The sequence below is a fragment of the Mustelus asterias genome, chromosome 1, assembly GCF_964213995.1.
Source record: "Mustelus asterias chromosome 1, sMusAst1.hap1.1, whole genome shotgun sequence".
In the NCBI taxonomy this organism is placed as follows: Eukaryota; Metazoa; Chordata; class Chondrichthyes; order Carcharhiniformes; family Triakidae; genus Mustelus; species Mustelus asterias.
In genome coordinates this window covers 111,519,864-111,542,474 of record NC_135801.1, presented here as the reverse complement: position 1 = coordinate 111,542,474, position 22,611 = coordinate 111,519,864, and the positions used below count along the sequence as shown (strand labels likewise).

General features: G+C 42.5%; 1 protein-coding gene across 3 annotated transcripts in view; it reads right to left on the bottom strand.

Moving 5' to 3' along the window:
• The window catches only part of LOC144498124 (gamma-aminobutyric acid receptor subunit beta-1-like), a 303,665-nt gene that overhangs the window by 5,766 nt on the left and 275,288 nt on the right, over window positions 1–22,611 (bottom strand). The window contains exons 8-10 of one of the 3 annotated variants that reach the window (XM_078219485.1): window positions 20,262–20,476; window positions 19,085–19,094; window positions 3,661–3,680 (exon numbers count right to left, since the gene is read on the bottom strand). In XM_078219485.1, coding sequence (XP_078075611.1) covers window positions 3,661–3,680; window positions 19,085–19,094; window positions 20,262–20,476 — 245 coding nt within the window. Of the gene's footprint in view, window positions 1–3,660; window positions 3,681–19,084; window positions 19,095–20,228; window positions 20,477–22,611 lie in introns of all 3 variants that reach the window. The other 2 variants (XM_078219467.1, XM_078219477.1) reach the window with 2 other exon arrangements.

Genomic DNA, 22,611 nt, shown 5'->3' with positions numbered 1-22,611 from the left:
CAGCTGAGTATTAACACTCAAGGGACTCAATATTATCCATGAGAAAGCAGCATGCTTGATGAGCACGTCATCTATCATGTTACCCATTCATTCCCTCCACCACTGACATAGACACCATTTACAAGGTGCACTGCAGCAACTTAGAAAGTTTCTTTCGACAGCACCTTCCAAACCCACAACCATTACCACCTAAAAAGACAAATACAGTACATGCACGGAAACACCACCTCCTGCAAGTTCTCCACCAGGTCACACACCATCATGACTTGAAAATATGTTGCTGCTCCTTCATTGTTGCTGGGCGGAGGTTCTGGAAACCCTACCTAACAGCACCAGGGTTGTACCTTCACCACACTCCATGGATTACAGCAATTCAATAAAGTGACTCATCACTGGCTTCGCAAAGGCAATTAGTGATGAACAATAAATGCTGGCTTTGTCAGCAATGTCCCTATCCAATGAAGAATTAAAACATGATCAGCCTTCACTGAACTTGCTCCAACATCTATATAAGTGGAGATGCTTTTGTTAGAAATTCTAGAATAGTAAAGTATAAACAGCCTAATAAAACTGTAATTTGTCATGCATCCGTCTGTATGTGGTGTACTCTTAGTGAAATTTATATAAGGTGTTTTGCAGAACTTGTGAAAGAAAATTCAGCTCTGCTAACTGTAGGCAATGGTTCAGTTGGACGTGCATGTTAAGGAAGATAAAATCGCTTGCAACAATATTGAGTTGTTTGAGCTATAAGACAAAGTGGCTCAAGGGAAATTTGTGACTCCGTCTTGCCAGTGTCAAACAAACAAGCGAACATCACTTGAGGGCCAAAAATACAAAATACTAATTAAACAGCACCGAAGTGAAGTAATGTCTTGTTTTAGCAGCATCAGCCCCGGTCAAGTTTTGTCTCAGCTCCAATAAATATATACTAAAATATTAAAATTTGTTAAAACACTTGGATTATCATAAATTGTATCATTGTAAACTGTGGTAAGCATGGTATCACTGTGCATTAAAAAATACTTTTCGTGCTTGATGGGAAATCCAGCACGATCAGGCTATCATCTGTATAATGATTAATTAGCTAATGTTACATTAATATTTTAAATAATGAACAGAAGATCTTATCCACTCAAAATTTTGCTCCCTGCGGCAAATGTTAATAGGAGGTTGGAATTATTGGGCCAATAGTGTAATAGGTGAGTGAGGATCAGAGTAATGGGCAGTGATCTCTATTTGAAACAGCAGATACGTCCCAAAATTGCACAAAGGCCTAAGTTGCTTCTGTGTTATCTTTCTGTAAAGATATGGAAAATGGATCTTAACCAGTGATTCGACAATTTTCTGATTTTGAGTGAGATTACAGACAAACTATGGAGCGTGAGAAGGTAAAATCCAATGCCAGTGTCTTGTGCTTAAACAAAGGAGACTATAATGGGATGAGAGAAGAGTTGGCTAAGGTAGACTGGAGGCAAAAACTTTATGGTGGGACAATTGAGGAGCGATCTTTCACAGTGCTCAGCAAAAGTATATACCAGTGATAAGGAAGGACTGTAGAAAAAGAGATAAACAGCCATGGATATCTAAAGAAATAAAGGAGGGTATCAAATTGATAGAACATCCGTACAAAGTGGCAAAGATCAGTGGGAATCTAGAGGATTGGGAAATCTTTAAAGGTCAACAGAAAGCCATGAAAAAAGCTATAAAGAAAAGTACGATGGATTATGAGAGTAAACTCGCTCAGAATATAAAAACAGATAGCAAAAGTTTCTACAAATATATAGAATGAAAAAGAGTGGTTAAAGTATAAACATTGATCCTTCAGAGGATGAGAAGGGAGATGTAATAACTGGAAATGAGGAAAAGGCTGAGGCATTGAACAGGTATTTTGTGTTGGACTTCACAGTGGAAGACACAAATAACATGCCAAAAATTGATGACAAGAAGGCTATGGCAGGTGAGGACCTAGAAACTATCATTATCACGAAAGAGGTAGTGTTGGGCAAGTTAATGGAGTTAAAGGTAGACAAGTCTCCTGGTCCTGATAGAATGCATCCCAGGGTACTAAAAGAGATGGCGGGGGAAATAGCAAAAGCACTAGTAGTAATTTACCAAAATTCGCTGGACTCTGGGGTGGTTCCCGCAGATTGGAAAACAGCAAATGCGATGCCACTGTTTAAAAAAGGAGGTAGACAAAAGGCGGGTAACTATAGGCCGGTTAGCTTAACTTCTGTAGTATGGAAAATGCTTGAATCTATCATCAAGGAAGACATAGCGAGACACCTGGATACAAATTGTCCCATTAGTAAGACACAGCATGGGTTCATGAAGGGAATTTGGTGGAATTCTTTGAGAACATTACATGTGCAGTGGACAATGGGGAACCTGTGGATGTGGTGTATCTGGATTTCCAGAAGGCATTTGACAAGATGCCGCACTAAAGACTGCTACATAAGATAAAGGTGCACGGTGTTACGGGTAATGTATTAGCATGGATAGAGGATTGGTTAACTAACAGAAAGCAAAGAGTGGGGGTAAATAGGTGTTTTTCTGGTTGCCGATCAGTGACAAGTGGTGTGCCTCAGGGATCAGTGTTGGGACTGCAATTGTTTACGATTTATATAGATGATTTGGAGTTGGGGACCAAGTGTAGTGTGTCAAAATTCGCAGATGACACTAAGATGAGTGGCAGAGCAAAGTGTGCAGCGGACGTTGAAAGTCTGCAAAGGGATATAGATAGTCTAAGTGAGTGGGCGAGGGTCTGGCAGATGGAATACAATATTGGTAAATATGAGGTCATCCATTTTGCTAGGAATAACAGCAAAATGGACTATTATTTAAATGGTAAAAAATTGCAGCACGCTGCCGTGCAGAGGGACCTGGGTGTCTTTGCGCAAGAATCTAAAGGAGTTGGTTTGCAGGTGCAGCAGGTAATTAAGAAGGCAAATAGAATTTTGTTCTTCATTGCTAGAGGGATGGAGTTTAAAAACAGTGAGGTTATGTTGCAGCTGTATAAGGTGCTGGTGAGGCCACACCTGGAGTACTGTGTACAGTTTTGGTCTCCTTACTTGAGAAAGGATATACTGGCACTGGAGGGGGCGCAGAGGAGATTCACTAGGTTGATTCCAGAGTTGAGAGGGTTGGCTTATGAGGAGAGACTGAATAGACTGGGGTTATACTCATTGGAATTCAGAAGAATGAGGGGAGACCTTATAGAAACATATGAGATTATGAAGGGAATAGATAAGATAGAAGCAGTGAAGTTGTTTCCACTGGCAGGTGAAACTAGAACTAGGGAGCATGGCCTCAAAATAAGAGGGAGCAGATTTAGGACTGAGTTGAGGAGGAACTTCTTCACACGAAGGCTTGTGAATCTGTGGAATTCCCTGCCCAGTGAAGCAGCTGAGGCTACCTCATTGAATGTTTTTAAGGCAAGAATAGATAAATTTTTGAACAATAAAGGAATTAAAGATTACAGGGAGCGGGCAGGTAAGTTCATGAAAAGATCAGCCATGATCTTACTGAATGGCGGAGTGGGCTCGAGGGGCCAGGTGGCCCACTCCTGCTCCTGGTTCTTATGTTCTTATGTGTTCTCAGTTTGAGGGACGTAATTAGTATTTCACCTGCAGGATTTTCTTGGATGAATTTTTATTATGGTACCATTTTTCTTTCACTTCTTGCTTTTTATCTTGTTAAACTTTTATGCTGCACCTTGTTTAGAAAAGTTGATTATCAGAATCTGAATTGGAATATGCAAACTCTATGGGGTTTCCTTGCTTTTTTTGGAAGAAGAGAATAAAAGGATGGATGCAAGATGTGAATCAAAATGGAAAATGAATTCACCCTTGAAATGAAGCGCACAGACCTTGGCGCATCAAGGTGGCACAGTGGCACAGTGGTTAGCATGGCTGCCTCACAGCGCGAGAGACCCGAGTTCAATTCCGGTCTTGGGTCACTGTCAGTGTGAAGTTTGCACATTCTCCCCGTGTCTGCGTGGGTTTCCTCCGGGTGCTTCGGTTTCCTCCCACAGTCCAAAGATGTGTGGGTTAGATGGATTGGCCATGATAAATTGTTCCTTAGTGTCAGGGGGATTGGCAGGGTAAATACGTAGGGTTACGGGGATAGGGCCTGGGTGGGATTGTTGTTGGCGCAGGCTTGAAGGGCCAAATGGCCTCCTTCTACACTGTAGGGTTTCAATGATTCTATCTGTTTGGGAAGATCTGAGGAAAATAGTTTCTTCTGCCTGCTTCACTAGTGGGGCGGTGAATTGACCTGGCTGCTGGAATATGACCGGACAGTCCCCACTGTAACTTAATTACAAGCTTCCTTGGGAGGCGTCAATCAATTCACAGTATGGTGTCATCAGAGTAAACACTTCCATCACTTTTTCCAGTGGAATGACAGAACAGAATGAGAGGCTGCTGTTTTCTAAAATAACAGGCATCCTCCAAATCTAGGGCACCGTTGATAGAACTCTAGTGGCCATTTGCTCAAGGTGCTAAGCACTATGTACATGTATCTTCTTCTCCAATTCTCTGTCTGAAGTAAGGTCTTTGGCAACTATTCACCAAACTGCCATAGTATTTTACAATGAATAGGGCAAGGAGACAGGCCCTGAGTCCACCTCAGCCAGAACTGGAATCAAATCATGCGCTGATGGCTTCATTCTGATTCATATGCTAAAACTGTCCAACTAACTGAGCTAACCAGCCCCCCTCTTGCCACATAACCAGCTCAGGGATCTGAAGTGCTGCTTCTAGATGTCTATATTATGTAGTCAATAATTAACCTATTTCCTTCACATATTTCATTGAATCTTTGTTCAGCTAGTGCTTGCAGCTGTCACAATGATGTCATGAGCCAGGAATGAAGACTTAATCTCCTAGGAATCATCCTTCCAATCTGCTTTCTCTTTCTAAAGCTCAGAAACAATGTATTATTCTTAAAGTAAAAGTGCCCTTTCAAGCCTGGAGCCTATATTAAATATGTAATTAGGATGATCGCGAACAGAATTTATTAGCCCTTTTTCGTATGCAAGCACAGAGCTTACAGCACTCTGATCCTGCAGACTCTGCTGAAGACCTGGTGGGATCCTTGAGAATGTGTTTTTTTCGTGGTAATGACATAACTGCATCAGTGATCTTGTAAGACTGGTAGATAGTGGAGTAGTGGTAATGTCACTGGACTAGTATCCTCAAGGACAGGAGTTTAAAACCCACAACATCAATTTGTGGAATAAAATGCAATTAATAAAATCTGAAACTGAATGCTAGCCTCAGTAATGGTGACCATTAAGCTATCGTTGATGGTTGTAAAAAACCACCTGCAACACAAGTTCTTTAGGAAAGGGAATCTGCCATCATTACCTGATCTGGCCTCAATGTGACTCCAGACCCTGGCTTTGCCGGCAACGCCTATATCCCATGAAAGAATTAAAAAGAAATTCTCAAGAAGTGAACAAGTTGCTTAACTGCCTAAACGTGGAAAAGTTTCCTGAGCCTTTACTTAATCTCGCTGCATTGGAAAAAATGCAAATGAGTGCGTGCAGATGCCCAGTTAATAGCTTTAATTGACAGACTGAAGGTTCCTTTTATCTGTGGAGAGCAACCTGTTATTATTTTAGAACAAAAATAGATTTCAGCCTTCAATGTCTTTGTGATTGAACTCTCTTCATATCCAGTAGCCATGGTGATCGAGAATGTGAGTGCACTGGAACATTATATTTTATTCTGAACAAGATTTTAGCAGCTTTCACAGAAGCAATGTATTCTTAATTGGTTGAAAGAGATGTCTCTAACATTCATTGACTGCACAGCAGATAATGCCTTCTGTTGTGTGACTAAGGACTAGTGTACTGAAATTGCAAAATATATGAAGAATGAATAACAGAGGACTACTGAAAGCAAAAAATAATGTATTGATGATCTTTGCATATGACACTTAAAAGACCATTATTTCATGTATGTAAGGAAAAATATGTTTTTTTTCCCCTTTGGAGGCAGTATGTGGAGCCTGTCCATTGTCAAGGAATACTGTCCAAATGTGAAATCATATTCAATTATATCTATTAGGGCGTTGGATTGGGTAGAGTGAGGTATTGTGTTTTCCAGTAAAATCAATCTTGCTTTCTAAAGAGCTGACCCACTTGAAGGTCTTTAATTTTAGCTTTGACGAGACTTAGAAAATATTGATTTGGCTACAGTATTATGAAACAAAACAGCCAATGAAAAGATGCTTAACTGCTTCCCACCAAGAAACTATCAGTGGGCAGCCTCAAGGTTCCATTGAATAACATTTCTATTTGTTCCATTCACAGGTCACAAAATATGACCAGCAGCTTCATTCAGTAAAAAGGCTCCATTGTTTGGGATGCATTTGGATGCACTGCCTGGGGTGGGACCATTAAGAACAACTTTCCTGGTGAATCGACATGGAGCACGCATTCAGTAAAAGTCTGCTTGTGATGTCACTTCAATATGATTATTCATCAATAGCAAACACAATTGCACACTGAACGTCTACACCAGAGAAAATGCACCACAGCATCAAAACACTTTCAGGAAAGGTTAACCGTTTTATAAATAGCAATTGGTTGAAATGGAAATTGGAAATATGTAATCCTCAATTATTTGACTACCCCAGGATTTTTCAGACCAATGGAAAGAAAATACTGATTAAATTAATTCTTGCAGTTTTACTGCAATTTTGTGCATGTGCCTAATACCAGTAAATATTGAATTGTCAATTATTTTTATCCATTTAAAATGAAATATCCAGTAATTCTCCAGGTATATTACATTCCTCGCCACTGTTGTAGAGGCAAGTAAGTATTTGACATAAAGACTGCTGAACTTAACTGCAGCATTTCAAGGCTTACTCTGTTGAAATGAGATTTTTTAATTCAAAGACAAGACTAGAAATTTGAGTTACCACAAGTTTTTGTTAGACTGGGAGTACGGTCAATAATTGTAGTATTTTATGTTTACTATGTATTTGGCCTCAGCTCTTTTTTTTACAACGCACTCTAGGTGAGTATGCCAATTTTTGGAGAATGCAAAACATGGTTGTGGTGATTGCTCTTTTAAGAGCAGCCTTACTGAGTAACGGTAATGTGGTCTGCGCAATCAATCAATACCTAGTGTGGAGAATCACCTTAAGAGGAAGAGTTTTTCTTGCTAGAAAGAGTGTAGTATGAACCAGCTTGAAACATGCAACTCATTAAGTACCTTGTAAATAAAATTTCTTTGTTTAACTTAAGAAGCCTCCAGGTGTACATCTTTACATCTGGCGACAAGGATAAATGATCCTGCCGCTGCCTCTAGCCCTAACCTGTGAAAATCGCATTTTAAATAAAGACTGAAAGAAAAATTATGTTCATTTATTCACCACAATTCAGTGTCTTTTGTTATTGCAATGGAGAGGGATAGGGCCGTACGGCAGGGCAAGGTTTACAATTGGGGGAGAGGTAATTATGATGCGATTAGGCAAGAATTAGGGGGCATAAGATGGGAACAGAAACTGTCAGGGAAAGGCACTAATGAAAAGTGGAACTTTTTCAAGGAACAAATACTGGGTGTCCTTGATAGGTATGTCCCTGTCAGGCAGGGAGGAAATGGCTGAGTGAGGGAACCATGGTTCACGAAAGAGGTGGAATGTCTTGTGAAAAGGAAGAGGGAAGCTTATGTAGGGATGAGGAAACAAGGTTCAGATGGCTCGATTGAGGGTTACAAGTTAGCAAGGAATGAGCTGAAAAAGGGGCTTAGGAGAGCTAGGAGGGGATATGAGAAGTCCTTGGCGGGTCGGATCAAGGAAAACCCCAAGGCTTTTTACTCTTATGTGAGGAATAAAAGAATGACCAGGGTGAGGTTAGGGCCGGTCAAGGACAGTAGTGGGAACTTGTGTATGGAGTCAGTAGAGATAGGCGAGGTGATGAATGAATACTTTTCTTCAGTGTTCACCAAGGAGAGGGGCCATGTTTTTGAGGAAGAGAAGGTGTTACAGGCTAATAGGCTGGAGGAAATAGATGTTCGGAGGGAGGATGTACTGGCGGTTTTGAATAAACTGAAGGTCGATAAGTCCCCTGGGCCTGATGAAATATATCCTAGGATTCTTTGGGAGGCGAGGGATGAGATTACAGAGCCTTTGGCTTTGATCTTTGGGTCTTCGCTGTCCACGGGGATGGTGCCAGAGGACTGGAGAATGGCAAATGTTATTCCTCTGTTTAAGAAAGGGAATAGAAATGACCCTGGTAATTATAGACCGGTTAGTCTTACTTCGGTGGTTGGTAAATTGATGGAAAAGGTCTTTAGGGATGGGATTTACGACCATTTAGAAAGATGCGGATTAATCCGGGATAGTCAGCACGGATTCGTGAAGGGCAAGTCGTGCCTCACAAATTTGATAGAATTTTTTGAGGAGGTAACTAAGTGTGTTGATGAAGGTAGGGCAGTTGATGTCATATACATGGATTTTAGTAAGGCGTTTGATAAGGACCCCATGGTCAGCTTATGATGAAAGTGAGGAGGTGTGGGATAGAGGGAAAGTTGGCCGATTGGATAGGTAATTGGCTGTCTGATCGAAGACAGAGGGTGGTGGTGGATGGAAAATTTTCGGATTGGAGGCAGGTTGCTAGCGGAGTGCCACAGGGATCAGTGCTTGGTCCCCTGCTCTTTGTGATTTTCATTAATGACTTAGAGGAGGGGGCTGAAGGGTGGATCAGTAAATTTGCTGATGACACCATGATTGGTGGAGTAGTGGATGAGGTGGAGGGCTGTTGTAGACTGCAAAGAGACATAGATAGGATGCAAAGCTGGGCTGAAAAATGGCAAATGGAGTTTAACCCTGATAAATGTGAGGTGATTCATTTTGGTAGGACTAATTTAAATATGGATTACAGGGTCAAAGGCAGGGTTCTGAAGACTGTGGAGGAACAGAGAGATCTTGGGGTCCATATCCACAGATTTCTAAAGGTTGCCACTCAAGTGGATAGAGCTGTGAAGAAGGCCTATAGTGTGTTAGCTTTTATTAACAGGGGGTTGGAGTTTAAGAGCCGTGGGGTTATGCTGCAACTGTACAGGACCTTGGTGAGACCACATTTGGAATATTGTGTGCAGTTCTGGTCACCTCACTATAAGAAGGATGTGGAAGCATTGGAGAGAGTGCAGAAGAGATTTATCAGGACGCTGCCTGGTTTGGAGGGTAGGTCTTATGAGGAAAGGTTGAGGGAGCTAGGGCTGTTCTCTCTGGAGCGGAGGAGATTGAGGGGAGACTTAATAGAGGTTTATAAAATGATGAAGGGGATAGGTAGAGTGAACGTTCAAAGACTATTTCCTTGGGTGGATGGAGCTATTACAAGGGGGCATAACTATAGGGTTCATGGTGGGAGATATAGGAAGGATATCAGAGGTAGGTTCTTTACGCAGAGAGTGGTTGGGGTGTGGAATGGACTGCCTGCAGTGATAGTGGAGTCAGACACTTTAGGAACATTTAAGCGGTTATTGGATAGGCACATGGAGCACACTAGGATGATAGGGAGTGGGATAGCTTGATCTTGGTTTCAGATAAAGCTCGGCACAACATCATGGGCCGAAGGGCCTGTTCTGTGCTGTACTGTTCTATGTTCTATGTTCTATTTAGGCCCATTCGACGCCTCCATGGTGGCACCTTGGGTTTTATTTCCAGGCAAATGAAATAGGGGAGGCAAAGTGAAAAGTAATTCTCCTGAATGTATGTGAAAGTCAGACCTACAATCTTATTCACAGTCTAACAGCCCCAGTGCGCTCAGCTCCAAGTCATTCAATGAGCTTGTGGATTTAGGGAAGAGTCATTTTCAACCCAAACCATCAGTCGTAATCCAAAGATTCAAATTTAACGCGAGGCTGAGAGGCCTAGATGAATAAATCGTAACTTACATTACCAAACTAAAGCAATTCTCAGATCATTGTGATTTTGGAGCAGCCCTAAATGGCATGCTGCGAGATTGGCTAGTTTGTGGCATGAGCACCGATTGCTAGCAGAAGATGACAAAATTTCAAATGGGCAATGGAGATAGTGCTGGCCATGGAAGCATTAAAAAAGATGAGCAGAAGCTGCAGAGAGCCCATGGTGCTGTAAACAAATTAGGGCAGAAACTTGCAGCCAGCCTTGGTGCCAAAACTGCTGAAGCAGTTGCCAAATGGGAAACAATTCCAATCATCCACAGATCAAAAAGATATCGTGGAGGAAATCAGACAATGATTCTTAAGGTGAAATATTACCAAAGTGAGGATAGATAACCACACTCCTGAATAATGTAGATTTAAGGAGACTGAGTGTTATTATAGTCACAAAAGAGGACATTTGATAAAGCAGTGCAGAGCTAAGTCAAGTCTGCTATGTAACCAATCAGTCAGGATGTTAGAAGAATACAATGTGAAAGAACCTAACACAATTTATTCTGATATTTACTCTTTTTAATTGAAAAGCTAGTCTAGCACTGTTAACAGTGACAACTGCAACATAAGTTGACAGCTGCTGCCTCACTACACCCTTGGGCATGGCCCTGTGGTCCTAACATCCAATCAACACCTAGCATAGGGAATCTCTCTAAGAAAAGGAACATTTCTAGTTAGAAAGAGCATACAATGGATTAGCTTGAAGCATGCAGCTAATGAAGCAACCTTGTAAATGAAGTTTGTTTGTTTAACTTGGGAGTACACTTTTACAATAGTGTTTCCTAACCTGAAACTATCATCTGATTTTTATTTTTATAAATCAGTGCCCAAACTCGATCGTACTGCAAAGGGTGCATGGACACCTGTACTTATTATAACATCAGGATTTACAGCTGTCATACATTATTTTTATGAACAAGTTGGGTAGTAGACACCTCCACAGTTGCCATTGTTAATGTCACTTTGGTTGAAAGCAATGGTTCATATACCTTGTTGTTAAGCAAGCAACTTTATCCAGATATAACTGGGTTGTTAATATACAGAATTCAAGCACTGAGTGTACCATGGGTTTTTTTCAGTTTGTAAATGTCAGAAAAGGGAAAGCGCCCTGGAATGTTTGTATGTAAATCATCTGGCAATCTCAGAAGCAACATCCTAACAATCAAAGTCTTTGTCCTCCTGGGAAGATTCAAACATTCAGGACCATGTCTGAAATGATACAAAGCTGCTTTGAAATGTAAACTTCCACTTTGAAAGGTCACAGTTAATAAGTCTCGCCACAACTCTCTCATCTTTGCTGAGAAGTTTTCTTTTAAGACATGTTAATAATTCTAAGACTTCTCTAGTGTAGCTCTGCTGACAAATCTTGTAAATCCCGTACTTTCCAGTAAACTAACCATGGCTCCTTCGACAGTGTGTTTCAAATCTGTGACCTCTACCACATAGAACGATAAGTGTAGCAGATGCACGTGAGTACCACCATCTGCACATACCCCTCCAAGCCACACACCTTCACGGGCTCAAGGTGAGAGGGCGAAGTATAACTCAGATATTAGAGGGATGTTTTTTACACAGAGGGTGGTGGGGGCCTGGAATGCGCTGCCAAGTAGGGTGGTGGTGGCAGGCACGCTGACATCGTTTAAGACTTACCTGGATAGTCACATGAGCAGCCTGGGAATGGAGGGATACAAACAATTGGTCTAGTTGGACCAAGGAGCGGCACAGGCTTGGAGGGCCGAAGGGCCTGTTTCCTGTGCTGTACTGTTCTTTGTTCTTTGTTCCTGATGTGGAAATATATCACATTCCTTCACTGTCACTGGGTCAAAATCCTGAAACTCCCTTTCAAACAGCACTGTGGGTGTACCTACACCACATGAACTGCAACAGTTCAAGAAGGTAGCTCACCATCAACTTCTCAAAGACAATTAGGGATGGGCAAGAAAGTTTTTCAAAGGCAAGCCATTTTTAAGTGTAATCTAACCACAGAATAGTTGCACTTTGGTGGCAGTAGATTTTAACTGTACGTTATGAATTATTTATATTTTAGGAAAATCCATACAGTTTTTTTGCATGTGCGGCTGCAAATTGCAATCAGCATAAACTGGGTTGTAACTCAAAGACAAAACGCCACAGCACTGCTGACTAGGACAGAGGCTTAAAACAAAAAATATATGGAGCTTTCAGCATGAATACTTCAAAAATTTCACAGCTTGAAAAATATTTTTCCTAAAGTTTGTCCAAGACGTCATTTCAGTGTGGTTAAATTTTCTGGATATGTTTCGAAACTTCTAACCTGTCATAAAGCTTGAAATCATCCAGGAAAATACACACTGCCTCAACCCTGAGATCAGGACTAATCTGCCTTTGAAACGTTACAGTTAGATTTACTTTCCAAATATAAACTGCACTACATTGAAAATTAAAACTTCATTTGGCAAATTCAAAACCATGTCTTGAATGTGAATGGTTTATGAGGCAGATTTTCATGAGATAACAAGCAACCAAGTAAATTGTAAATGCATACAGATCACTCTAAGTCACAGTTTTAATAAATCTAACTATTTCTTGAAATTAGTGCCCTGCAAATTTATTGCACCATAAAGGTAAGGCTAGATAGTCAGAGTATGAAAGCTCTACGTGCTTCAGGTTTAGAGATAAAAACACACTATCTTCCAAAAGGGTGGACTTCCCTTGGAGAATCAGCCTTTTCATCCATACAGATGTGGTTTCTCGCAACATACCTCTATTGTTCAATTAAACAAAGCACAGATGTTGCTAGACATGGAGAATTACAGAGCAATCTTGTTCGGGAAGACTGTTGATTTACATTTTTTGAGATCAGGCCATTACTACCTTCCATTAAGGAAGCCAGAAATCTTTCATCAAATAATTCACAAAGTATTGTTAACTTCTGGGAATAAGAATTTGGTGGACAAAAAGATCACTTGGAAGTTACGAAGAAAGTTTGCACATCTGGTGCAATACAAACTGAAAGCTTCACTAGGAGATCAAGGAGTGCTTGATAAAGAATACGATACCTTATTGAGCAAGTCATAGATTAGTATGAAATTTCTATAAAATACAAAAAGTCACCATCATGCCCTGTTGTGAGCTTGTCACTAGCTAGGGAATTTAACAATGTAGTGGCAATGGATTTAAAGTATGGGACAAAGGTAGGGGTCATTTTTGTTACACAGTACAGATATAGCAACCAGATTTAACATATCCACTATAATACACGATAAGGACAAATGGGCCATTGTCAATTAGGTCACAGAGAAATGGGTGGGAACAGGATTAGAGGCACTAGTGAAATTTCTGACAGATGAGGAATTTCGAGATGTATGAAAATCTAAACATAGTTATACACACTACAGCTGAGAACTTTTTCAGTAATGGTCTGTGCAAGGAAACCATGCAATGAATGATGACATGTATTGGCTGATCAACCAGGTTGTAAATTGCAAACAGTGCTGGCAAGGGCAGTATATGCAAAGAACTCTTTGCAAATGGTATCCGTATCAATTGGTGTACAGCAGGAATCTGAAGTAGCGTTTGGTCCTATTAGATGCTCCCCCTGCTCTATAAGGGACGAGCATCAGCTTTACTTTTTCTGCTCATCTGAATGCTTTGCATGCAAGCACTAAAGCTTTCATTAAAGCTGAGGTTTTGGAGAAAATTGGACAAACCTTACAGAGCCGCATAAGGCCATCAGGAATACAGTCTAGACAGGGAGACCTGGTATATTACAAAAGAGAAATGCGGAAAGAATGGAAAGGCTTTGGAAAAGTGATAGACATTAAAGGAAAAGTAGTAATTGTACAACATGGGAATCAAAGTGTTAGGGTTCAAACTTCAAGGATACTTGGCACTGACTATACATTTATAGATTTGAACAAGTTGTGAAGAGGCATCATGCACTGCACATCTGCACAAAATGGTCAATTATGAGGAGCCAACTACGGTAAATGAAGTATTGACTGATGATGAACAAAGTAACACTGAAGCGCAGGACAAGGATATTTATTCAAAAGGACAACTAACCAAAGTAGAAACAGAGATAACATACATGCCAGAAGGGGCCAATGTGTGGAAGGATGCCACTATCATAGGAAGAACAGAAAAGGCCACTGGGGAATATAAATATTGGTTAAATGTGTAGGTTTTACACACGTGGATTGGAACAATTATTTAAGAATACGGAAGGCCAGAAAGCACACTATGAGCCTGATTTTACCATTTTCATTCTAAGTGCTGAATAATCTGGGTACAATTCAGATCCGACTTGGAAATTTGCTTTCACGCGCCCTGATACGCACTTAGCCTGAAAAAAAAATTGCGGGTCTGAATTGCGCTGTGGGTGGGGCTTAGCACGCCTGAAACGATCGGAGCTCTGAACTGTGCATGCGCAGTTAGAAAAAAATTTGAAAAAGCGCACCCGTGTCACATCACTCCCGGGCCGCAAAAAGCGGATAAAGCAGCCTGGGAGTGAAAAGCGGGAGCGATGGCCCCACAGACATCGCCCCCACCCTCACAACATAACTGTCCCCATTATCCACCCACCCCCGTCCCGCTACCCAGACCGATCATGACCCCCTGCCTCCTTCCCCCCCACTGATCGCCCGCAGAGTGGCAGCAGACCCCCCTGCCCCCCTGTCCCCCCCGCCAGAGATCCATCTGGACTCCCCCTGCCCCTCCCACCAGTGAGCGATCGGGCCTCCCCCCACCCCACCAGAGATACATCTTAACCGCCTCTCTCCTCACCCCCCCCAACAAACCAGAGAACGATCTGGCCTCACTTCCCTCCCCCGCCACCTCTCCAAGAGGTACATCTGACCTGCCTCCTTCTCCTTTCCCACCCCCTCACCAGAGAATGATCTGGCCCGCCTCCCTCCCACCCCCAACCAGACAACGATTTGCCCTCCTCCCTCTCCCCCACCAGACAACGATCAGGCCTCCCACCTCCCTCACCCCCCTCATCAGAGAATGATCTGGCCCTCTTCCCCCTCCCCCCGACCACCGTTCTGAGTCAGAGAGCTGTTGGAAGCTCTGAACTTACCTCTTCAGCAGCTGGAGTGTCCGAATCAGACTTTTATTCAGCATGTCCATTTCGGCCCAATTCCGGATTGGCAAATGCGGTGGTAAAGGGGGAAATGCTGATAAAGTTGGGCGAACAGTTCATTAATTCAATTGAAATGCATGCAAATGCATCGCGTTAATGGCCTCACGCCCGACTTTATCATGTTTTCGCGCCCGAAAACAGGCACGATGCAATGGTAAAATCGGGCCCTAAGTTCTGACAATGAACCGGAAAGAGGTTGTGATCCCAGGAAAAGATCACAAGCTAGCAGTCAGGACTCTGAGTGCGTGCGGGAAAGATCATGTAGCAATAGTCCAGGAAGAGAGAGCAGGGGTGAGCAGAAGTCGGAGCTTGGCAAAAAAAGGACCTATGGAACATGCTGGGGTATTCATCCAATGCACAGACAGGTATATTATCCAAAGGGAAAAGTGAGAAGTTTACCCATAGAGTGCTATGTTGATAATCAATCTCTGTGGGACAATGCCCACTCAATGAAAAGCATCACTGAAAAAAGGCTAAGAATAGACCTAGCCAGCAGAAAATAAATCTTAAAGAGAAGCGAGATCTCTAAGCTACACCAGGTTGACACAAGTCACCAATTCTCAGAAATGCCTGCTTCAAGAAATTGCTAAATGTATTAGAAAAGGGACATCTTATGTTATAATGGAAAATTAAATATTTTGCTTTGTAATTATGTGCATATGTAAATGTGGTAAAAGGAATCTGGAATCGAAAATGCTAAAGCACATAACTTTGTTTCTGTTTGTTTTTTAAAAATGTGTTCTGAATGTCTTTTGTTTTTAATCAAAAGGCAGTAGAGGGGAACCTGTCAACATATCAGCAATTGCATTCTTTGGTAATTACATTGTTAAACCAATTGCCTTATTAAAGACAGGTGGTGATCATTGGCGTAACCTCCAAAAGAGTATAAATGGACACAGCTGGAACAGGGGTGGGGGTCAGGAAGTAAATGGTTAATATAGAGTCACAGAGGTTTACAGCATGGAAACAGGCCCTTCGGCCCAACTTGTCCATGCCACCCTTTTTTTAAAAACCCCTAAACTAATCCCAATTGCCCACATTTGGCCCATATCCCTCTATACCCATTGTACCCATGTAACTATCTAAATGCTTTTTAAAAGACAAAATTGTACCCACTTCTACTACTACCTCTGGCAGCTTGTTCCAGACACTCACCACCCTCTGTGTGAAAAAATTGCCCCTCTGGACCCTTTTGTATCTCTCCCCTTAAACCTATGCCCTCTAGTTTTAGACTCTCCTACCTTTGGGAAAGAATATTTACTATCGAGCTGATCTATGCCCCTCATTATTTTATAGACCTCTATAAGGTCACCCCTAAGCCTCCTAAGCTCCAGAGAAAAAAGTTCCAGTCTATCCAGCCTCTCCTTATACCTCAAACCATCAAGTCCCGGTAGCATCCTAGTAAATCTTTTCTGCACTCTTTCTAGTTTAATAATATCCTTTCTATAATAGGGTGACCAGAACTGTACACAGTATTTCAAGTATGGCCTTACCAATGTCTTGTACAACTTCAACAAGATGTCCCAGCACCTATATTCAGTGTTCTGACAAATGAAACCAAGCATGCCGAATGCCTTCTTCACCACTCTGTCCACCTGTGAGTCCACTTTCAAGAAGCTATGAACATGTGTGCCTAGATCTCTTTGTTCTATAATGCTCCCCAAAGCCCTACCATTAACTGAGTAAGTCCTGTCCTGTTTGATCGACCAAAATGTATCACCTCACATTTATTTATTTATGCTCAGTTATTCTGGAAAAAAACTTGTTTATGCTAAAAAACAACCTTTGGATTCATTCCTTCACCATATACTACTATTGGAATTAACACCCAAAAAATTAAAGGATTTGTAGAATCCTCATTTTTGAGGTGAAGAAAAAAATGTTCTTTGGTATGAATGCATTCACTGGTTTCATTGCTCATTCTTGTCATTGCACTGAGGGAACTGGCAGGATTTGGAAACAAAGAACAGAGTAGAAATGGTGATATTTAATTCAGATAAATTACATCAAATTCCCAAAATAGCATTTTAGTACAATACACTGTTGTAATTTATGGATTATTGGTCTTGCTTTTGATAAGTTGCAACATTGTGCTCTGGAACTTCATTCTTTCTGTCTACAACCCAAAGTTGATCAAACAAGATATGCCTTGTGTTGAGGTATGAGTTTTTAAAAAAAATTATTTTATTATAGGGGAGGCGATGGCCGAATGGTATTTTCGCTAGACTATTAATCCAGAAACTCAGCTAATGTTCTGGGGACCCGGGTTTGAATCCTACCATGGCAGATGGTGGAATTTGAATTCAATAAAAAATATCTGGAATTCAGAATTTAGTGATGACCATGAAACCATTGTGGATTGTCGGAAAAACCCATCTGGTTCACTAATGTCCTTTAGGGAAGGAAATCTGCTGTCCTTACCTGGTCTGGCCTACATATGACTCCAGAGCCATAGCAATGTGGTTGACTCTCGACTGCCTTCGGGCAACTAGGGATGGGCAATAAATGCTGGCCAGCCAGCAACGTCCACGAATGAATAAAACATAAATTCATGGGATGTAGGCATTCCTGGCTGGAGCAGCATTTATTACCTTTGGAAGTGGTGGTGAGCCACCTGTTGGAACTGCTGCAGTCCATCAGAACACAACAAGGCTATTTCCAAGGGCTGAAATGGTTGCTACGAGAGGACACAGGTTTAAGGTGCTGGGGGGTAGGTACAGAGTAGATGTCAGGGGTAAGTTTTTCACTCAGAGGGTGGTGGGTGAGTGGAATCGGCTGACGTCGGTGGTGGTGGAGGCAAACTCGTTGGGGTCTTTTAAGAGACTTCTGGATGAGTACATGGGATTTAATGGGATTGAGGGCTATAGATAGGCCTAGAGGTGGGGATGTGATCGGCGCAACTTGTGGGCCGAAGGGCCTGTTTGTGCTGTGGCTTTCTATGTTCTATGTTCTATGTTCTATAAGAACTAGGAGCAGGAATAGGCAATTCAGCCCCTCAATCCTGCCCTGCCATTCAATACGATCATGGCTGATCTTGTCTCAGCCTCAACTCCACTTTCCTGCCCATTCTTCATAACCCTTCAACCCATTACTAATTTCCTCCTTAAATTTACTCAATGTTCCGGCATCCACCACAATCTGAGATAGTGAATTCCACAGATTCGCAACCTCCTGGCAGTCCCAACCACCACCCCGCCGCAACTCGGATGACCAGCCCCGATCATCTCTTCCTCCCTCTGCTAGTGATCCCAGTGCAGAATGGCAGCGGGATCCCTACCCCTACCGATCGCCTCTCCAATAAGCCCCACCCTCAATAGGCCCAAACCCCACTGGCCCCACCCCCTTGCCATTGCCCGATGCCCAGTGGGCAGTGCCAAAGTGCCCCTTGGGCAGTGCCAGTTTTGCCCCTTGGGTAGTGCCAGTATGCCTGACTGGAACTGCCAGGCTGGCACTGTCCAAGGGGCATCCCCCTTACCCCTGACCTCGTGGGGGAGGGGCCTCAAAGGCCTCTCTTCCCTTCGGCAGTGTCGACCACCTGTTCCCCGTTAGTGGGGAGCAGGAGTAAACCCCGCTGGAGTGAACCACTCCCGGGGAGGGGGGGGCGCGGGGGGTACACTAGCGGGCTCAGAGACTTCAGCCCTGGGCCCGCTAATGAAACAGAAATAGCGATTTCCATAATGTAATCAGCTCTGTGCTGATTTCCGACATGGAGCTGATTACTTTGGAAACCTTAGGCTGGGAGACTCGTGGAAGCCATGGCGCTCAGTGGGAAGCTCGCGAAACGGCCTCCGCTGATGCCTCTCGACCTGCTGCGCTGCTTGAGCAGGAGAATCGCCCCCATGATCGTTTTGACTTTTTTTTGTGCCTTACATCTTCTTCCTCCTCTCTTTTTTGTTATTGGATCTATACGTTTGCTGTTATTTCCACATGTCTTTGTTTGGTTTTCAGTCACTCATTACTTGTCTTTGGTTTTTCAGTCAGTTGCCTCCAGCTTCTGTTTTTTTTGAACCTGTAAACCTCAGTTCAGAACAGTAGTCATTCTGCTGCAACCTCACCCCAGCTGCTGCTTGAGCACACTGGGTACTAGAGTACTTGCAGACAGATTTCAAATATCGCTATTAAAAATGACTGAAAATGCAAAATCAACACTCAAATTTTGTTTTGCATTACCTAGCCTTCTGTAGGAGGTGTCTCCATTTATTTAAAGTTTATTCAATGTAAGGAATATAGCCAGATGGACTGGTAGCTTAATATATACAGGGAGTCCCTGCAGGCCTTAGGTCTCTGAAAATAAAAAGAAAAGAACTGATTTACAGTTCAGCAAAGGTGGTGATAAGTTGGATGTTTTACTGTATTTTGAACCTGATTGTCAGTCAGAAAACATTCTACGTTCTGATCACATATGTAACATATGTAATTAATCTTCAGAGCTTATGTTGGAGATTTGTTAAAAAGGTTATACAACAGCTATTATTTCGCTAACCATTGGCAGTGTCACAGCACCAGAATACATAGTGTGGTAGATCATTGAAATGCAGAAAGTGAACCATTTCAGGTGCTAAATGGTAAACTGCAGTAGCTGCTCAGAATATGAATTTCTAACTCCAGATATACGGTTGCCTTGGGCAGTAGAATTGATGATTTTGTTTTATTCATTCCTGGGACATTGGTGTCGCGAGCTGGCCAGCACTTATTGTCCATCCCTAGTGGGCAATTAACACTGGGTTGATACATTGAGATAGATCTGTTGGAAATCTCCACTATATCAATATTGATAAGGGCAGCATGGTGGCACAGTGGTTAGCACTGCTGCCTCACAGCACCAGAAACCCAGGTTCGATTCCAGCCTTGGGTGACGGTGTGGAATTTGCACATTCTCCCCGTGTCAGCGTGGATTTCTGCTGGATGCTCTGGTTTCTCCCACAAACCCATACGTGATCCTAATGGTTGCATTTCTACACAGGAAAATATTTGCTGTGGGATACGTTCCATTTCATTGCTTCCTTTTGCTACATTTGACTCCACCCTGATTTCACACCAGCTAAGAGCTGAAGAAGCTTATCTACTAATGATTCTTCAAGCTCTAAAATACAGCAGAGATGAGACATATTGGTAAAATGTTGAACAAATTTTGTTCACCTCTCATTATCACATGGCAAGCCCTAGTGTTTTACCTGAGCTTTGTTGATTCCCAATCTGCTTTTCACGTGGGGCTGTGTGGATTTCTCAGTTGCTTTCTTCTGAAGCTGTGGCCCTCTTCCAAAGAATATATAGTTGACAAAGGCGTACTCCAATAAAGCCAGGAATACAAATACAAAACAACCCATCAAGTAAATGTCAATGGCCTTAACATAGGGGATCTTGGGAAGGGTTTCCCTGAGGTGAGTGCTGATAGTTGTCATGGTAAGTACAGTTGTGATTCCTGTGAAATGTTGGAGAAATAAAAATCAATATGCAATATTTAAATATATCTATACTTATCTATAACATTAAATGTCTTACATCTGCACACAAAAGCAATAACTTGCAACGACACAGTGGCTTTAAAATAACATAGAAAATATCATGATGCTTCATGGAATTTAAATCTAAACCACAGAAGGAGACAATGGGAGTAATGACCAAAAGCTTGATCAAAGAGCTCAGCTTTAAAGTGGGTCTTAAAGGAATACTAGGAGGTTTACAGATAGAGAGCCTAGGTAGCTGCTTTGGTGCATGGGGTAAGGGGACAAAGGATACATTGGACCATTGTCAGAAGAACAGGAAGTTCGGGATGGGGGGTAAGATAACTGAAGGAAGTCACAGGCAGGGTAAGGCCACAAAGGGATTACAACTCTAGGTGTAGAATTTGAAATTTTAAACTTTAGAAGACCAGAAGCCAATGTAAGTCAGGGTGATGGACTTGCTGCTGGATTGAATAGAGGGCAGCAGAGTTTGGATGAGCTGAAGTTTGTAAAGGGTGATGAAAGTTTCTATTTTATTCTTCTATGGGATGTGAACACCACTAGCTAGAGCAGCATTTGTTGCCCATCCCTATTTGCCCTTGAGAAGGTGGCGATGAGCCTCTGTAGTTCATCTGGTGCAGGTATAACCATAGTTCTGTTAGGAAAGAAGTTCCAGGATATTGACCCAGAGTTAGTGAAGGAACAACAAGGTAGTTCCAAATCCGGATGATGTGTGGCTTGCAGGGGAACTGAAGATGATGGTGTCTCCATGAACAGCTTGCCCTTGACCTTCTATATTGTAGTTTGTGGGTTTGGAAGGTGCTGTGAAGGAGCCTTGGTGAGCAGCTATAGCACATCTTGTATGTGGTACACACTGTTGCCACTGTGTGTTGGTGGTGGAGGGAGTGAATATTTAAGGTAGTGGACTGGGTGCCAATCAAATGGGCTGCTTTGTCTTGGATGGCACTGGACATCTTCTATGTTGTTGGAGCTGCACTTATCCAGGCAAGTAGACAGTATTCCATCACACTCCTGACTTGTATGTTGTAGATGGTGGACAGGCTTTACGGAGTCAGAATGTGACTTTTCTTTGTTCTTTGTTCTTTGTTCTTAACCTGCCTCAGTATTCCCAATCTCCGACCTGTTCTTGTAGCCACACAGATGGAGTTCAATCCAGATAAATGAGAAGTGATGCATTTTGGTAGAACTAATGTAGAGGGGAGCTCTACGATAAATGGCAGAACCATAAAGGGTGTAGATACGCAGAGGGACCTGGGTGTGCAAGTCCACAGAACCTTGAAGGTGACGTCACAGGTGGAGAAGGTGGTGAATAAGGCATATGGCATGCTTGCCTTTATAGGATGGGGCATAGAGTATAAAAGTTGGAATCTGATGTTGCAGTTGTATAGAACGTTGGTTCGGCCGCATTTGGAATACTGCGTCCAGTTCTGGTCGCCACACTACCAGAAAGACGTGGAGGCTTTAGAGAGAGTGCAGAGGAGGTTTACCAGGATGTTGCCTGGTATGGAAGGGCTTAGTTATGAGGAGAGATTGGGTAAATTGGGGTTGTTCTCACTGGAAAGACGGAGGATGAGGGGTGACCTAATAGAGGTGTATAAAATTATGAAAGGCATAGATAGGGTGAACGGTGGGAAGCTTTTTCCCAGGTCGGTGGTGACGTTCACGAGGGGTCATAGGTTCAAGGTGAGGGGGGGAGGTTTAACACGGATATCAGAAGGACGTATTTTACACAGAGGGTGGTGGGGGCCTGGAATGCGCTGCCGGGCAAGGTGGTGGAGGCGGACACACTGGGAATGTTTAAGACTTATCTAGATAGCCACATGAACGGAGTGGGAATGAAGGGATACAAAAGAATGGTCTAGTTTGGACCAGGGAGCGGCGCGGGCTTGGAGGGCCGAAGGGCCTGTTCCTGTGCTGTATTGTTCTTTGTTCTTGTTCTTTGTTCACACTATTTATATGACTGGTCCTGTTGAATTTCTGGTCAATGGTTACTCTCAGGATGATGATAGTGAAGATCTGGTAATTACTTTTAATGTCAATGAGAGATTATTAGGTTCTCTCATGTTGGAGATGGTAATTGCCTGGCACTTGT